We start from the raw sequence: 19,752 nt of genomic DNA on the forward strand, positions 1-19,752 counted from the left end.
GGGGCTGGGAGCTGAGGCTTGGACTTCGGACTTCAGAGTGCAGGGAGAGGACTGGCTGCGTGTTCATAGCCTGAAGGGGTTAGTGCACTACGGCTAGCCGGGAGGGAATCCGGGGAAAAATCTGGACCTGCCGAAGAGGCAAGGGACTTTTTCTTCCCTCTTTGTTTCCTGGTGAGCGAGGAGAGGGGATAAAGGGCGCTGCTTAAAGGAGCTCCAGAGATGGGCACGAGCCGCGGCTAAAAGTGGGGACCTCAGAGACGGGCATGAGACGCTAAGGCTGCTGCTGCCGCCACTAAGAAGCCTGGGTGCGAGCACTGGTCACTCTCCACACCTCCCCCTCCGGGAGCCTGTGCAGCCCGCCACTGCCAGGGTTCCGTGATCCAGGGACAACTTCCCCGGGAGAACACACAGCAGGCCTCAGGATGGTGCAATGTCACGCTGGTCTTTGCCGCCGCAGGCTCGCCCCGCATCCGTACCCCTCCCTCTCCCCGGGCTGAGTGAGGCAGAGCCCCCGAAAGAGCTGAAGAACAGACGCCCTCAGGCGACCTACACAAAGAGGCGGGGCCAAATCCAAAGCTGAGCCCCGGGAGCTGTGCGAACAAAGAAGAGAACGGGAAATTTCTCCCAGCAGCCTCAGAAGCAGCGGATTAAATCCCCACAATCAACTTGCTGTACCCTGCATCTGTGGAACACCTGAATAGACAACGAATCATCCCAAACTGAGGAGGTGAACTCTGAGGGCAAGATATATTATTTTTTCCCCTTTTTCTCATTTTGTGAACGTGTATGTGTATGCTTCTATGTAAGATTTTGTCTGTATAGCTTTGCCTTCACCATTTGTCCTAGGGTTCTGTCTGTTTCTTTTTCTTTTTTTACTTAAAATTTTTTTTTCTTAATAATTTATTTTTATTTTAATAACTTTATTTTATTTTATCTTACTTTATTTTATTTTATCCCCTTTCTTTCTCTCCCTCTACCTCTCCCCCTCCCCCTCTCTTTCTTTCTTTCTTTCTTTCAACTTTTTCTCCCTTTTATTCTGAGCCATGTGGCTGAAAGGCTCTTGGTGCTCCAGCCAGGAGTCAGTGCTGTGCCTCTGAGGTGGGAGAGCCAACTTCAGGACACTGGTCCACAAAAGACCTCCCAGCTCCATGTAAACGGCGAAAATCTCCCAGAGATCTCCAACTCAACACCAGCATCCAACTTCACTCAACGACCAGCAAGCTACAGTGCTGGACACCCTATGCCAAACAACTAGCAAGACAGAAACACAACCCCACCCATTAGCAGAGAGGCTGCCTAAAATCATAATAAGGCCACAGACACCCCAAAACACACCACCAGACGTGGACCTGCCCACCAGAAAGACAAGATCCAGCCTCATCCACCAGAACACAGGCACTAGTCCCCTCCACCAGGAAGCCTACACAACCCACTGAACCCACTTTAGCCACTGGGGACAGACACCAAAAACAATGGGAACTACGAACCTGCAGCCTGCAAAAAGGAGACCCCAAACACAGTAAGATAAGCAAAATGAGAAGACAGAAAAACACACAGCAGATGAAGGAGCAAGATAAAAACCCACCAGACCTAACAAATGAAGAGGAAATAGGCAGTCTACCTGAAAAAGAATTCAGAATAATGATAGTAAAGATGATCCAAAATCTTGGAAATAGAGTAACATTTAACAAGAAGAATGCAAGAAACATTTAACAAGGACCTAGAAGAACTAAAGAGGAAAGAAGCAATGATGAACAACACAATAAATGAAATTAAAAATACTCTAGAAGGGATCGATAGCAGAATAACTGAGGCAGGAGAACTGATAAGTAACCTGGAAGATAAAATAGTGGAAATAACTACTGCAGAGCAGAATAAAGAAAAAAGAATGAAAAGAACTGAGGACAGTCTCAGAGACCTCTGGGACAACATTAAACGCACCAACATTCGAATTATAGGGGTCCCAGAAGAAGAAGAGAAAAAGAAAGGGACTGAGAAAGTATTTGAAGAGATTATAGTTGAAAACTTCCCTAATATGGGAAAGGAAATAGTTAATCAAGTCCAGGAAGCACAAAGAGTCCCATACAGGATAAATCCAAGGAGAAACAAGCCAAGACACACATTAACTATCAAAACTATCAAAAATTAAATACAAAGAAAACATATTAAAAACAACAAGGGAAAAACAACAAATAACACACAAGGGAATCCTCATTAAGGTTAACAGCAGATCTTTCAGCAGAAACTCTGCAAGCCAGAAGGGAGTGGCAGGACATATTTAAAGTGATGAAGAAGAAAAACCTACAACCAAGATTACTCTACCCAGCAAGGATCTCATTCAGATTCGATGGAGAAATTAAAAACTTTACAGACAAGCAAAAGCTGAGAGAATTCAGCACCACCAAACCAGCATTACAAGAAAGGCTAAAGGAACTTCTCTAGGCAAGAAACACAAAAGAAGGAAAAGACCTACAATAACAAACCCGAAACAATTAAGAAAATGGGAATAGGAACATACATATCGATAATTACCTTAAATATAAATGGATTAAATGCTCCCACCAAAAGACACAGACTGGCTGAATGGATACAAAAACAAGACTCATATATATGCTGTCTACAAGAGACCCACTTCAGACCTAGGGACACATACAGAGTGAAAGTGAAGGGATGGAAAAAGATATTCCATGCAAATGGAAATCAAAAGAAAGCTGGAGAGCTTCCCTGGTAGCGCAGTGGTTGGGAGTCTGCCTGCCGATGCAGTGGACACGAGTTCGTGCCCCGGTCCGGGAGGATCCCACATGCCACGGAGCGGCTATGCCCATGAGCCATGGCCGCTGAGCCTGCATGTCCAGAGCCTGTGCTCTGCAATGGGAGAGGCCACAACAGTGAGAGGCCCGCATACCACAGAAAAAAAAAAAAAAAAGAAAGCTGGAGTAGCAATTCTCACATCAGACAAAACAGACTTCAAAACAAAGACTATTACAAGAGACAAAGAAGGACACTATATAATGATCAAGGGATTGATCCAAGAAGAAGATGTAACAACTGTAAATATTTATGCACCCAACATAGGAGCACCTCAATACATAAGGCAAATACTAACAGCCATAAAAGGGGAAATCGACAGTAACACATTCATAGTAGGGGACTTTAACACCCCACTTTCACCAATGGACACATCATCGAAAATGAAAATAAATAAGGAAACACAGTCTTTAAATGATACATTAAACAAGATGCACTTAATTGATATTTATAGGATATTCCATCCAAAAACAGCAGAATACACATTTTTCTCAAGTGCTCATGGAACATTCTCCAGGATAGATCATATCTTGGGTCACAAATCAAGCCTTGGTAAACTTAAGAAAACTGAAATCATATCAAGTATCTTTTCCGACCACAACGCTATGAGACTAGTTATCACTTACATGAAAAGATCTGTAAAAATTACAAACACGTGGAGGCTAAACAATACACTACTTAATAACGAAGTGATCACTGATGAAATCAAAGAGGAAATCAAAAAATACGCAGAAACAAATGACAATGGAGACACGACGACCCAAAACCTATGGGATGCAGCAAAAGCAGTTCTAACAGGGAAGTTTAGAGCAATACAATCCTACCTTAAGAAACAGGAAACATCTCAAATAAACAACCTAACCTTGCACCTAATGCAATTACAGACAGAAGAACAAAAAAAACCCAAAGTTAGCAGAAGGAATCATAAAAATCAGATCAGAAACAAATGAAAAAGAAATGAAGGAAACGATAGCAAAGATCAACAAAACTAAAAGCTGGTTCTTTGAGAAGATAAAGTTGATAAACCATTAGCCAGACTCATCAAGAAAAAAAGGGAGAAGACTCAAATCAATAGAATTAGAAATGAAAAAGGAGAAGTAACAACTAACACTGCAGAAAGACAAAGGATCATGAGAGATTACTACAAGCAACTCTATGCCAAAATAGACAACCTGGAAGAAATGGACAAATTCTTAGAATCCCACAACCTGCCGAGGTTGAACCAGGAAGAAATAGAAAATATGAACAGACCAATCACAAGCACTGAAATTGAAACTGTGATTAAAAATCTTCCAACAAACAAAAGCCCAGGACCAGATGGCTTCACAGGTGAATTCTATCAAACATTTAGAGAAGAGCTAACACCTAACATTCTCAAACTCTTCCAAAATATAGCAGAGGGAGGAACGCTCCCAAACTCATTCTATGAGGCCACCATCACCCTGATACCAAAACCAGACAAAGATGTCACAGAGAAAGAAAACTACAGGCCAATATCACTGATGAACATAGACGCAAAAATCCTCAACAAAATACTAGCAAACAGAATCCAACAGCACACTGAAAGAATCATACACCATGATCAAGTGGGGTTTATTCCAGGAATGCAAGGATTCTTCAATATATGCAAATCAATCAACGTGATACACCATATTAACAAACTGAAGGAGAAAAACCATATGATCATCTCAATAGATGCAGAGAAAGCTTTCGACAAAATTCAACACCTATTTATGACAAAAACTCTGCAGAAAGTAGGCATAGAGGGAACTTTCCTCAACATAAGAAAGGCCATATATGACAAATCCACAGCCAACATCATCCTCAATGGTGAAAAACTGAAACCATTTCCACTAAGATCAGGAACAAGACAAGGTTGCCCACTCTCGTCACTATTATTCAACATAGTTTTGGAAGTTTTAGCCACAGCAATCAGAGAAGAAAAAGAAATAAAAGGAATCCAAATCAGAAAAGAAGTAAAGCTGTCACTGTTTGCAGATGACATGATACTCTACATAGAGTATCCTAAAGATGCTACCAGAAAACTACTAGAGCTAATCAATGAATTTGGTAAAGTAGCAGGATACAAAATTAATGCACAGAAATCTCTGGCATTCCTATGCACTAATGATGAAAAATCTGAAAGTGAAATCAAAAAAACACTCCCATTTACCTTTGCAACAAAAAGAATAAAATATGTAGGAATAAACCTACCAAAGGAGACAAAAGACCTGTATGCAGAAAAGAATAAGACATTGATGAAAGAAATTAAAGATGATACAAATAGATGGAGAGATATACCATGTTCTTGGATTGGAAGAATCAACATTGTGAAAATGACTCTACTACCCAAAGCAATCTAAAGATTCAATGCAATCCCTATCAAACTACCACTGGCATTTTTCACAGAACTAGGACAAAAAATTTCACAATTCATATGGAAACACAAAAGACCCTGTATAGCCAAAGCAACCTTGAGAACGAAAAATGGAGCTAGAGGAATCAGGCTCCCTGACTTCAGACTATACTACAAAGCTACAGTAATCAAGACAGTATGGTACTGGCATAAAAACAGAAAGATAGATCAATGGAACAGGACAGAAAGCCCAGAGATAAACCCACGCATATATGGTCACCTTATCTTTGATAAAGGAGGCAAGAATATACAGTAGAGAAAAGACAACCTCTTCAATAAGTACTGCTGGGAAAACTACACAGGTACATATAAAAGTATGAGAATTGAACACTCCCTAACACCATACACAAAAATAAGCTCAAAATGGATTACAGACCTAAATGTAAGGCCAGAAACTATCAAACTCTTAGAGGCAGAACACTCTATGATGTAAATCACAGCAAGATCCTTTTTGACCCACCTCCTAGAAAAATGGAAATAAAAACAAAAATAAACAAATGGGACCTAATGAAACTTCAAAGCTTTTGCACAGCAAAGGAAACCATAAACAAGACCAAAAGACAACCCTCAGAATGGGAGAAAATATTTGCAAATGAAGCAACTGACAAAGGATTAATCTCCAAAATTTATAAACAGCTCATGCAGCTCAATAACAAGAAACCAAACAACCCAATCCAAAAATGGGCAGAAGACCTAAATAGACATTTCTCCAAAGAAGATATACAGACTGCCAACAAACACATGAAAGAATGCTCAACATCATTAATCATTAGAGAAATGCAAATCAAAACTACAATGAGATATCATCTCACACCGGTCAGAATGGCCATCATCAAAAAATCTAGAAACAATAAATGCTGGAGAGGGTGTGGAGAAAAGGGAACACTCTTGCACTGTTGGTGGGAATGTAAATTGATACAGCCACTATGGAGAACAGTATGGAGGTTCCTTAAAAAACTACAAATAGAACTACCATATGACCCAGCAATCCCACTACTGGGCCTATACCCTGAGAAAACCATAATTCAAGAAGAGTCATGTACCAAAATGTTCACTGCAGCTCTACTGACAATAGCTAGGACATGGAAGCAACCTAAGTTTCCATCAACAGATAAATGGATAAAGAAGATGTAGCACATATATACAATGGAATATCACTCAGCCATAAAAGGAAACGAAATTGAGTTATTTGTAGTGAGCTGGATAGTCCTAGAGTCTGTCATACAAAGTGAAGTAAGTCAGAAGGAGAAAAACAAATACTGTATGCTAATACATATATATGGAATCTTAGAAAAAAAAATGTCATGAAGAACCTAGCGGTAAGATGGGAATAAAGACAGACCTACTAGAGCATGGACTTGAGGATATGGGGAGGGGGAAGGGTAAGCTGTGACAAAGTGAGAGAGTGGCATGGACATATACACTACCAAACGTAAAATAGATAGTGGGAAGCAGCTGCATAGCACAGGGAGATCAGCTAGGTGGTTTGTGACCACCTAGAGGAATGGGATAGGGAAGGTGGGAGGGAGGGAGACGCAAGTGGGAAGAGATATGGGAACATATGTATATGTATAACTGATTCACTTTGTTATAAAGCAGAAACTATCACACCATTGTAAAGCAATTATACTGCTTTAAAGATGTTAAAAAAAATTTTTAAAAAACACACAAAAAAACAAATGCCTATTAATAAATATTAAACACTAGAATTATCTTTATACAAGTAAACTTTTACCTTAGTATTAATAGCTTTTATATATTCATACGTACAGTAATGCATATACATTATTACAACCCAGAAATACATTCAAAAGAAAATATAAACATTTTACCACCAATTTTTAAAGAATGTCAAATATAAAAATCATTACCTGAAAAATCATTTCTTAATGATAAAGTGTATGTATCTTGATAAATATTTTATAACCTTGTAATAGATACTTTTAATTGTACTCAATATTATTTAGATAATAAACCTCCATCTGTCTAAAGATGTTCTGTTATGTGTAGAACACGCTTCTGATACACAACTTGCCTAATTCTGCCCTGTTTCCCTAAGATTTTCATACAAATCTTCTTTCATACAAATACATACAACGAAGTCCAACCAAAACACACACACAGTACATAATTTGTTTACTATATACAGCTAACAATGGAACCTGACCACAGACTTCTGTAAAAGTTGCTAAAGAACCAGCCATTTACAGCACAAGATGCTGTGCAAGCTGAGTTGGCCCACTCTCTCTCTGCTGGCTATAGACAACCAGGAGAGTGGATCAACCTGCAAATGAGAACTTATTATTTAACCTCCAAAGAAAGTGGAGTTGAATTAGCCATCCTGAGGTAGGATTCTGAAGAGTTTTCTTTTTGTATCTTTCCTAATTCCTTTCTACATTTTGGGGTTTCAAGTTGCCTCAAAACACTATCTAGAGATGCCCAGTACTTAAAATTTATATTTTCTACTTCTTGCGATCAAACCTATTTAACAGAAGTCCCCTCCACCCCCCATTCTTATGGATGTTTGCTTATGGCAATAAATAGATCACCAATTGGTCAAAGTTTCAGACAGCATTAGATTTTTTTTGGAACAAAACTACCTCCAATCCCAAGAATATATATTTGGTGGGCCAAAACAGATGAAAGCATTTCTGAGAATCTGGGATGGGAATCAGAATAGCTGGAATATGCAAGACTGGACTTAAGTAAAATCAGGAGGTAACTGGTTTTGTTTAAAGCAAACCAAATGATTATAAATAAAAGTAGAGGACTAGGGACTGGTAAAGACAAGTTATTTTATTAAGAAATTGCATTTATGAAACTACCACTTAATAAGGACAAAAACCTGATTGTATAGTTATGATAGTATACTAGAATTTAAAAAAAAAATCTTAAAAGTGCTTATGTATATCAGAAATGCTAATTATTTACTAAAGATCAACTGAAAAATACCTTGTAATCTATAACATTTAAGAAAAATCATGAAGATAGAAAAGGGAAAAGCCTGGAGGAAAAGCTGTATTAACATCTTATAATTTCCTAATTACCGAGTAGAGGTATCGTTGGTTGAACTGTTGCATAGCTCCCTGCAGTTGGTTCCGCTGAGACTGCCACTGTTCAAAATTCCGCACAGATTCCATGGTAGGCCGCTGCCAGGTTGTTGTCCTGGTGTTATGATCTACATAATAAACTCTTCCCCGATCATCAACTCTTCTTTCCCAACTACCAAAAATAAAATAAGCAATAGTAAAAATGAAAATAAACAATAATCTCTTACTATAAGAAACTGGAAAGTAGTTAGGTAATACTTCACTTAAATAATTTAAAAATCAAGTCCAAGAGCTAAGTTTAAAAGAATATAAATACTGACACTCCTCAGAAAAATTATGAACATGTAACACTTGCTATCTATTTTAGCTAAACTACCTTCCCATTCTTCCCTATATGATTTCTAAGGGCTGTCTAAAAAAGAGGCCATAGACTGAACAGTAACAGTATGACTATCCTTTCTCCCTCTTATTTTGATAAACATTTACTGAGTGTTTACTGTATACCTAGCAATCTGCCTCTATCATTCCTGCCCATGTAAAGGGTTTTAACTCAACTTATATACCTTGTTAACCTACCTTTCACGGTTACACTGCTGCTGAACTAAAGTGCAGATCGAGCCATGCTGTTCCACCTATTACCGTTCTCTGGCATGGCATAAAAATGAACCCATTCACCATTTCAGCCTTAAGGTCTTTCAAGCGACCCATATGAGAGCCAAATCAATTACTTGCTGGCCCCAAATGTGTCATGCCTTTGTTTTAATATTCCCTCAGAACAGAATGCCCTTCTCTACCAGCCAGAATTCTCCCCATCCTCCAGAGTTTAGTTCACCTTAAGCCAATTTATGTCATTAATTTATATGATTTCAGTATCCTTTCAGCAACCAATCTCACAAAAATAACATAGTTCTTGTCCTGAAGTTTCTGGACATTGAATATGTTTTATATTGGCGGACCCTGAGTTGCATCTGGAAGGACAGTTTGTGAATGACCTTGAATGACCACTTAAGAGCATAAACTTTATTTAGTATGTAATAAAAATGCTTTTTCATTTAAAACCCTCTATAATTTTAGTCATAATGTAATACAATTTTACTTGCAGCAATCTTTTAGATAATAATTTTGAATGATACTAATATTTATTATGTAAGTGTCATTCAATAGCATAGTTTAGATCCCTATCTATGGAGAACCATACATATAAATTATCCTAAATATGACTTTCATTCCTTAAAAATTAACAAGGAATGAAATTGGATCAAAATTCTACAACTACTCTCAGTAAACTCATGCCAATGTTTGACAATCTCTTGGAAGCCCTTCAGACTAACTGTAAAAGAGACACAATGTAACAAATCTCATCTACTGAACATTCATTATTCACAAAAGCAAATCAAGGAAACATAACATGTAGAACGAATCATTTTATATTGTATTAAATAAACTTTTAAAATTACATGTATAAAACACAACTGAAGATGCATAAGATGCTACATTACCCTGGAGGTAAAGGTTGTGGCCTCTCCCATGTGGTCGTTCGAGTGTTATGATCCACATAATAGGTTCTACCATGAGGATCTTTTCTCTGTTCCCACCTTCAATGAAAAAGCAAAAATAAAAGATAACAAACTAAGACAATCTGAAAAATGGTTCCTTCTTATAATCCAAAAAATTACAGGTAAGTTTTACTTTAAAAGGTCACATATATACATAAAATAGTTTCTTTTCTCAATTATTGTGCTTTTTTTAAAGAAGATATCTTTTAAAAAATATATATTTATTTATTTACATATGTATTTATTTAGTTGCACTGGGTCTTAGTTGTGGCAGGTGGGCTCCTCAGTTGTGGCTCGAGGGCTCCTCAGTTGAGGCACGTAGGCTCCTTAGTTGTGTCATGCAAACTCCTAGTTGAGACATGCATGTGGGATCTAGTTCCCTGACCAGGGATGGAACTCCGGCCCCCTGCATTGGGAGTGTGGAGTCTTAACCACTTCACCACCAGGGAAGTCCCTATTGTGCCTTTTAAGTTCTTAATTATTCATCTTTCATCAACAGTACTGGCAACTCAGTAAGTACAGTTAGCAGAGGAAGACAGAATAATAAGTAAAGTTTTTAAAAGTTACTAATTTACAGAATTCCAAATCATCAGAAAACAGAAATTCAATCAAGAGCAGAGGAACTTTCAGCCTAATATCATGCCCAGAGCACAAAATGTCAATGAAGTAATATCCATTTTTGCAATTTAGAAAATATACATCTAAAAGATTTTAGCAGAAATCTCCTTAAAGTATGTGGTGACACAGCTCCATGAAACTTCTTCCTTCTATCTGCATACAGTGTCTTCTTTTTGTGCACATCTATCCCTCTCTTGCCTTTGGTAAGTAAGCCTCTGAGTTTATGGACATCCAATTTTATCTTTTTCTGTTCTATCTCAAAGACACTCAATCTCTTATTTTCCCCACCCTCATTTTCTCCTCTGTGATCCCTGTTTCTTCCTTTCCAGTCTTTCCTTAAAATGGTATAGAAGAAAAATTTTAAACAGAAAAAATAAAAACCTGGTATTTCTGAGTTTATATTCTTGTTTTCACCTGAAAGTAGAATAAATGGAAAATATTTTCCTTTCTCTTGAACACAAGGATCCAATTTAATTTGACTTCTTTTTGATTAGAGAGGCCTTTAATTTTTAAATTATTTTCCTACACAATGACCGTATTAAAGTTATTCCCTAACAAGGTGTATACACACATACATATTTAAATGGCATGCAAAAAATAATCATTTGTTTAAGCTGCATCTGACAAACATTAGCCACAACAAGCTTAAATAGTAACCATGAACAATAAAGATGCCCAAGTTCACAACCGATTCAGGATCATATAGATTATTAAAAGTATCTATTATGAAACAGTGGTATAAAATCCTACACTGGAACATTCATGCTACCCTGTAACTACAAAAATTTAGATATTCCTCATAAGTATTTTACTAAAAATAATAACCTGAAATTTCAGATTTACTTCATATGTTTTTATATAATAATAAATGTTCATGGGAAGGCAGGATTTAAATATGGAATTTCATTTTAAAGACATTTCTGGAACACCCAGGACACATACCAGTGGGTTACTGATTTATAGGAAAGCTTAACAGCCAAAAACAAATACCTATAAAATATATCAAGTTTTAAGAACTTCCTGATAATGGTACTTTTGCTATTTTTAGGTATTAATTCCTATAATCAGTTCTTGAATTTGTACTGCTATTCTATATCAAAATTTCCTGGTTTCCAAACTTTCTTTACAAATACTCTTTACTACTTTTAATTTAGCTTTAATTTTTATCAAAATTATATATACTTTCACATACTATTTAATATATATCTCACAGTTATATAATTATGTAACCTCCACACAGTTTAAACAATCAGATAGTCTATGAGGCTCATTACAAAAAAACAAATAGTGCCTGCTGTCCCCTAATCTCATTTTCTCCTCCCCAAAGGCAACATTTTCAACTGTTTTAGCCAATTCTTTTAGTACTTACCTCTTTTTTCTTATTAACAAGCTTACTCTACTAATTTAATTTCAAGCATAATTTATTGATTTCTCACTATGAAAGGTGAAGCTGTAAGTCTCTTTCCTGCACAGATGTACGCATATACACTGTAACCTGGACCCTCCTTCCAACTGTTCCAAATACATACATATGCTGTGTCCATCCCTTATAATTATTATGACTGTGTAAACCCTCCTGACAGACGAGCTATGAACACACCATGATTTCTTTGTCTCCTTTCCTCCCATTTCCTTATTTTCTTCGTACTTATTTAACTACAAATACTTTTCTAGTTGCATAAATCTCCTCTCAAAACATTCAAGCTCTGGGCTTCCCTGGTGGCGCAGTGGTTGAGAATCTGCCTGCCGACGCAGGGAACGTGGGTTCGTGCCCCGGTCCGGGAAGATTCCACATGCCACAGAGTGGCTGGGCCCGTGAGCCATGGCCGCTGAACCTGCGCGTCCGGAGCCTGTGCTCTGCAACGGGAGAGGCCACAACAGTGAGAGGGCCGCGTACCGCAAAAAAAATAAATAAATAAAAATATTCAAGCTCATTGGGTATTTTATCAGTCACACCTGCAATCAAGCTTTCCTTTCATCATCTTGCTGGTAACTCCTTTCACTTGGATCCCACGTCCTTCACTTTTACTTACCTAAATTTGGAGGAACATGCATCCTGGTAGCTTCCTCAGAAAGTAAACTTACATGGGAAGTAAACTTTTGGAAACCCAGGATGTCTGAAATGTATTTATTCTGTGTGCACACTAACAGTGAGACTAGATCCAGAATTCTAGGCTGAATATAATTTCCCTCAGCATTTAAGGCATATTGTCTCCTAGCTTCTTGTATTGATTCTGAGAAGTCTAATGCTGTTCTGATGATTATGAGATTTGCTTTTTTTCCATTTTTTAAAAAATCTCTGGAAATGTTTATGATTTTTTCCTTTGGCCCCAATGTAGTAAAGTTTTCATAACAAGTTATCTTAATATAGATTTATTTTCACTTATTATCCTGAGTTTTGGTGAGCCCTTTCCATAAGGAAGTTCCTCCTTCTTGTTTGTAAAAGGTGGGTTATTTTTGGTTATTTTGTTAAATATTTCCTCCTATTTTCTCTTTCTGGAACTTCTCTTATCAGACCTTCTGAACTGGTCCTCTAATTTTTCTATTTTATTTCTTTTACTTTATAAATTTATGTTTGTTCTACTTTCTGGGAAATTCATTTACCTTTATTAGCCACATCTTCCAGTGAATTCATTTCCAAGAGCTTTTTACAAACCTCATTCTTCCTTAATATGTTACATCTACTCTTGTCCCTCTTAGAATATTAAAATAGCCTGTTTTCTTCAAGAGCATTTTCTAGGTTGTTTGTTTTGATCTTTACCCGTCACATTAAAAGGTTTCCCTCAGATGTCTAATGAGTAGGGCACCAAAAATACTTACCAGGAGCTTTGTAGGTGGGGCTTGTGGATTGTGGAACTAATCGAAGGGCAATATAATGAGGCTACTTTGTTGGCCAACAAACAGATTATCAGTAATTTAGTCTTTGGGCAGTGGCGGGGGCAGGGCTTTGACAGAAGACACTTCCAGTCTCCTGGGTGGAATAGTAAAATCCTGCTTGTCAGTATTTTGGGATTTGGGTATGAAAGAAGGATGTGGGCTTGGAAATTCACTTATAACTTTATTCAATTATTAACATCATAAAGGTTCACTTATGTCCCCTGGTGTAGTACAGTACCTTGCCCTCAATTGTACCTGGTGTTCCAAATGCAGAGAACCTCCAGAGAAGAAACCCCTAGGCAAGGTAGCAGTCCTAGCTGCAGGAAGGAAAAGTAGGGATTCATTTCTCAACATGACTTTCAAACAATCTTGCTGTTTACAGTGCTGTCTTCACAGCCACTTCCAAAGGTATTTGATGCTGCCAATTCCTGGGCCTTCAGGGTGGAAGCCTGAAGGGAGCTTCAGGGGCTCCAATGCGTAGACCTGGCTTTTCCCACTGACAGGCCAGAATTCAGCTCTCTTGGATTTGTAGTCATTCTCTAGATGACTGCAACCTCATGAGCGACACTGCACAAAAGCACCCAGCTAAACCACTTCCAGATTCCTGAGCCTCAGAAACTGTGTAAGATTATGTTTGTTGTAAATTGCTAAATTTTAGGGTAATTTGTTACACAGCAATAATTAATACAAAAGGAAATACTATAAACCCATTCAAAAGGATTAAGGTTAAGCCTACACATTTAGACGAAAAGCTTCACGAAGGTTGGGCCTTGATCTATATTGCTCATCGGTGTACTAATAGCACATAGCACAGTGTCTGCCACAGAAGAGATGCTTACTAAACATTTATTAATATTTGGTGAATGTGTGCACCTACTTGTACTGACATGGAAATATGACCAAGTTTTAAAAAGCAACTGAAAAATAGTATGTAGAGTATGATTCCATTTTCTTAAAATAATTCTACAAGTCTTTGCAAAATAGTAATTTACACAGTTGCTCTTTATCCTTTTCACCTACTTTTATCCTTCCTCTCATAGAACCTGTCACTATCTGACATTATTGAGTAGGTTTTTAATGCAAGGCCACTGCTGGTCAGCCTGCTATAACACTAGCTCCACAGCAGCAGAGTCTTGGGCTCTCTTGCCCCTCTGAACACCCAGTGCCTAGAACAACGACCAAGAGAAGCTCGCAAATATATGCCACTGGAATAATATTTAGACACCACTCTCTCTGTGGTAAGCTTAAGGGGTACTTTAAAAGTTTCTGTATCATTTAAATGTTTTATTTGGTCATGTCTTAGTTTTGTGATCAGAAACAAATTTTAAATTAGGGGACGGCTTCCCTGGTGGTGCAGTGGTTGAGAGTCCGCCTGCCGATGCAGGGGACACAGGTTCGTGCCCCGGTCCAGGAAGATCCCACATGCCGTGGAGCGCCTGGGCCTGTGAGCCATGGCCGCTGAGCCTGCGCGTCCGGAGCCTGCGCTCCGCAAAGGGAGAGGCCACAACAGTGAGAGGCCCGCATGCTGCGAAAAAACAAACAAACAAACAAAACAACTCCCGTCATGCCCCACCCTGTCTTCCTGGGGTAGGGCATCCCAGGTTGTGGACATGCCGTGTACCTAGTTGCCCTCTGCTGACAACGTTCTTGGGACAAAGAACTCCTGGCCCACAGAGGAGGAACCTGGTCAGTTTCACTACCTGACCCAGTGACTCTAGGATCCCAGTGTGCTTTTCTCTCCTGCCCTGGCAGCCGATCCACGGGAAGGCAACTTGCTGAGTTTTTACTCCCAGAGTGAGAGTCTACCTTTGGGGGCATGATGGTTGCCAAGAATGAGTCCCCAGTGTGTGAGTGGTGACCAGAGCAGGCCTTGGGCAGCAGTGAGGAAGGAAGGTGCTGGCAGGGGAAAAAGGCGGTACCAGGATAAAGGGGCGTGGTCTCAGGCTTGATGTGGGAGACTCACAGTGACAGCCAACTAGAGCTGTACCCGGGGGTACTATAAAAGTGATGAGCTGGAATTGGCCAGAGACTAGATTATCCCTGCAGTGGAAATTCATGAGTACCCCTCAAATAGCTGTAAATTACCAGGTCAACTGATGAGACTTCTCAATAGAATTCTTTAATTTCACGGGGATAAGTGCTAACTTATAACCGCTACACCTCACCTTCAACCATATAATACTCTCCCTTCCTAGTATTCAGATGTAGCCTCCCTTTCTCATAAATTTCCAAAACCTACTGCTGAAGAAAGACCTTGTTAAAATAATAAATGTGGAAGAATTTTGTTAAATATATTACAATAAAAATGATAGAATTTAGTTGCTGAGTGGATAACTACTGGTTTCAAACTTGGATAATGGGGTAGGTGCTAAGACTTGCCTTCTCATAAACCATGACCAACAGTTGCCCCTCTCTCCTGTACGGCTTGCCAATCTCTCTCCTGGCTCCTGCCATCAGCAACTGACCACCCTTAGGTCACTGCCATTTTTTAAAACAAAAAACTACTCCTCAATACTGTATCTTTTCTTGCTCACTTCTACCAAACACTCCTCTCTCCCTGTGTGTTCACAGGGGAAAAGTTGTATGCATTAGTTCTCACTCTTTCAAAGAGTTTTCTATCACACTTCCATCCCTTCCATTCACTCCATCACACAGCAGTCTGAATACAGCTCTATTTCCCAGAAATCATTCTGTCAGAGATCAACAATAAATAAGCTCTTTGTTGTTAAATTCAATGGGTGCCTTTCAGTTACCTTACTTGAATTTTCAGTAGCTTTTGACCTTGTTACCATTTCCTCTGAATCATTTACAAGCCAGGGCCTTTGCCCAATTGCTCACTCACTCAAAATCATTTAATCAAGCACTAATTCACTTATAAATATTTATTGAGTACCTGCTATATGGCAGGCATAGATTTAGGCACGAGGAATACAGAAATGGACAAAATAAAGCACCCTTTTCAGTTTAGTGGAGAGAAAACTGACAAAAACACACAAATGTATGTCTCACGGTGATTTAAGTGTTATAAAGAAAAGTAATACAAATAACATCATGCTGATTAAAAGAACCCTAGTCAAAAGAGTACATACTGATTCTATTTATGTTAAGTTCTACAACAGGGAAAACTAATCTATAATCTATTGTGGAGAAAAGCTTTTAAGGAGGAACAGTGGCTGCCCCCCTCAAAGTAGGGACAGGGATTGACTGAAAGCTTGAGAGAACTTTCTGAGGTGATGATAATACTCTAATCTTAATAAAGGTGTGACAAATGAGCATTTGTCAAAACTCATCAAAATGGCACATTTAAGACTCATGCATTTCCTTCTATGTAAAGTTTACCAAAAAATCTTTAAGCAAATATTGAATTCTAGTTAATGATATGCAAGCCGAAGTTTTGAGGGGCAAAATGTACTGGTATCTGCAACTTAGTTATCAGGAAATTATACTTAAACATTAGACAAATGGAGAGATGAAGAGATGTGTGATAAAGCAAGCAGAGTAAAATGTCAACTACAGAACCTAGTGGTAGATAGATATATGGGTGTTCACTGTAAAATGCTTTAAATTTTTCTGTGTGTTTGTAAATTTTCATAACAGAAGGCTGGGAAAAAATAAGGCAGGGGATGGGGTTCAGAGGGACCTGATTTGGACAGAGGGAATCGGGAAAGTCCTCTGGAGCAAGGTAACATTTGAGCAGAGACACGCAGATATCTGAGGAATAACACTCCACACAACAGTCAGAGCACAAAGAAAGGGCTCTAGGTAAGACTGCGCTTGGCATAACACTCACTCAGGCTGGAAAACGCTTCCTTCAGAACACTCGTGATTCTAGCACCTACGACTGTACTGTGTAGTTAGCCACGTAAGTTACCCAAGAGTGGACACACGGGAACTAAGAAGATTGCTGCAGAAAGAGGGAAGATGACGTGGATTGGAAACTGCTGGCTCAGATGGTCACACAAGCCAAGTGCTGCATAAGCCAGAGGGGTCACCCTTGCCTCCAGCCTCCGACTCTACCTCCCACAGCTAATTACCACACCCATCGTAACGTCGCCCCAGGAGACTGGCATCTACCTTAGTGCAGGCTGTTTTTACTTCTCACCTGGATTAGTAGCTTCTCAACCTTCTAGGTAACAGCTCACACAGTAAGAATACACTTTACATAAATGCCTCTGTTCACCCTAGACTGCTATTTACCTACAGATTTTACACACACAAGCACACATCAGAAAAACAAACTTTCCCAAAACCATGTTTACCTAACACACTTCAGTTTTCTATTCTAGTCCATGTTGACTTACTTTATTATGTTTTCAAATGCTGGTCACAATCTATTAATAGGCTGCAACTTGCAATTTGAAAATCACACATCTAGATCCCTACAAAATTCTCCTAATGCAAAGATCACATACGGTGGCTACAGGCATGCTGAAGCATGTACTTGGCCGCACAGAATTAAGTTTATGTACTTACCACTTTAAACAGGAATGTGCCCACTTCTCTCATGTATGAAACAGCCTAGCTGCTATTCTAGCTTGTCCCTTGACTCCTAATCTGTCTATACCACTCCTAGAATAATTTTACTAAAATGCAAATATGACTGTGGCACTCCCCTGCTTAAAATTCTTTAATGTTTATTCATGGTTTTCAGGAAAAAACTCCCAAACTTTTAGCAGGTATACAAAATTCTTCAGAGGACTCTTTATTCTTCAGTACTACAGAGCTTGCTTCCTCCAATGCTCAACTCAAGCTGTAACAAAATACCGTTTCCTGAGTTCAGTTTACTCGTTTATGGATGTTAGAAATCCGAATGTGCAGTTAGCTCCACTGAGAATGAAACCTTTCACCACTTGTGCCTCCATTATTGCTGTGCTAACTCCTACGCCTCTTTCAGAAATCCACTCAAGGGTCACCTCTTCCAGAAAGTACTCTTTATCTCAGTATAGCAGGTTACTCCCCACTAACTTCCCTCTACGTATGTTCCCTCCCACAGCACCCTAAACTTACACTTCTTGCTTAGCTTTAATTGAACTGTATAGAAGACAATGACTATTTATTTATCTTTACCCCCCATCAGATCATGAGGTTCTTGACAGTAAGAAGAGCTTCTTATATATCGGTGTCATAATGGCAGACACATGAGACTAAGATAAATGACTAAGTTACCAAAGACAGAAGACAAAGGGACAATGCGAGATTTTTGAGAGGAAAGGGAAGATACTGTATGGCCAAAAATGCTTGCAGGAAGCAGTGGAGATTTCCAGTAAGTAGATAAAAATAAGCTCAGAGAAAGCTCTGGTCTGGATATATAGATTTAATAGTTAAAATGATGGGAGAGTATAAGATTCAACAGAGGCAGCACATTCAGGAGAAGACCAAAGGCTGAAACCACGATTAGGCAATAGGCAAAATCAGATGAGCCAGTAAAGAGCACTGAGAAAAAACAGTTCAGAAAGTAAGAAAGGGTATGGACACAGTGACTGTGATGAGCAAATGATGGCAATGAGGTAGAGACCTCTAGAGGTGCAGTTTCCACAGCTAGAGAGTAGAAATTCTAACTGCTGTAAGCTGTGCAGGACAGCACTGTATACACTGTACTTTCAGCACAGCATTCTCAAACTGTATTGTATGTATGTTTAAAAACCTGAGCCACTAAACAAGCTTCTTGGAGGCAGAGACAATCAATCATTAATTTAACATACCCCGATGGCAGAGTTTCTGTGTTGGCATTTCCAGACTGCTGCTGGACAGGTTCCACACAGACATCTGGCTGTCTTAATTTGGCTGCTTCGAAGGCAGAGCTACTTCCAGAACTGGAGGTAGAAGGATCTAATGTACTTCTAGCTTCAGACCCAAATGCTGCACTGTTAGAAAGAATACATTCATTGTTTTCTGAGGAGGTCAGTATTTCTTGAACTGGAGGATCTTCGACAGTAGTACTAGTGCAATTTGAAGACAAGGCAGTTTCTCCAGATACTATTGCAGTACCCGTGGTGGAAGCATTATCAGTTGGTGCAGACGAGGATGATTCTCCATTAACTGAAAGGGGAAAATTAGTAAGATGATCTATCAAGAAATGACAAAGCAACTCATCAATTATATTTATTCAGAGCCTAATTTATACTGAGCAACATATCAGGTACAGACAGAAATAAAACAGATAATACTTTTTGTTGTTCACATTTTAGAGATGAACGTTTAAATAATAAAACTTAAGACTATATATATATATATACATATATATACATGTATGTATGTATGTATATACCAATAACCCTAACTTAGAGAAAGAGAAACCAACACGAACAAACGTTTTTCCTCCAAAGAATCAATTCTGAATATCTGCATGGGTTATATAAAAACCTTAAAATGACCCCATTCAAGCTCTCTTTCCTATGCAAACGCAGCTAATATCAAAAGAACTCTT

At 38.7% G+C, this 19,752-nt stretch overlaps 1 protein-coding gene across 1 annotated transcript in view; it reads right to left on the reverse strand.

Annotated features, from left to right (window-relative positions):
• WWP1 (WW domain containing E3 ubiquitin protein ligase 1) overlaps nucleotides 1-19,752 on the reverse strand; it is an 81,189-nt gene that overhangs the window by 31,986 nt on the left and 29,451 nt on the right. The window contains 3 exon segments of the mRNA XM_007461724.1: nucleotides 8,272-8,446; nucleotides 9,774-9,869; nucleotides 19,028-19,364. Coding sequence (XP_007461786.1) covers nucleotides 8,272-8,446; nucleotides 9,774-9,869; nucleotides 19,028-19,364 — 608 coding nt within the window.

This window comes from Lipotes vexillifer, unplaced genomic scaffold (genome assembly GCF_000442215.2).
Source record: "Lipotes vexillifer unplaced genomic scaffold, Lipotes_vexillifer_v1.1 scaffold163, whole genome shotgun sequence".
NCBI lineage: Eukaryota > Metazoa > Chordata > Mammalia > Artiodactyla > Lipotidae > Lipotes > Lipotes vexillifer.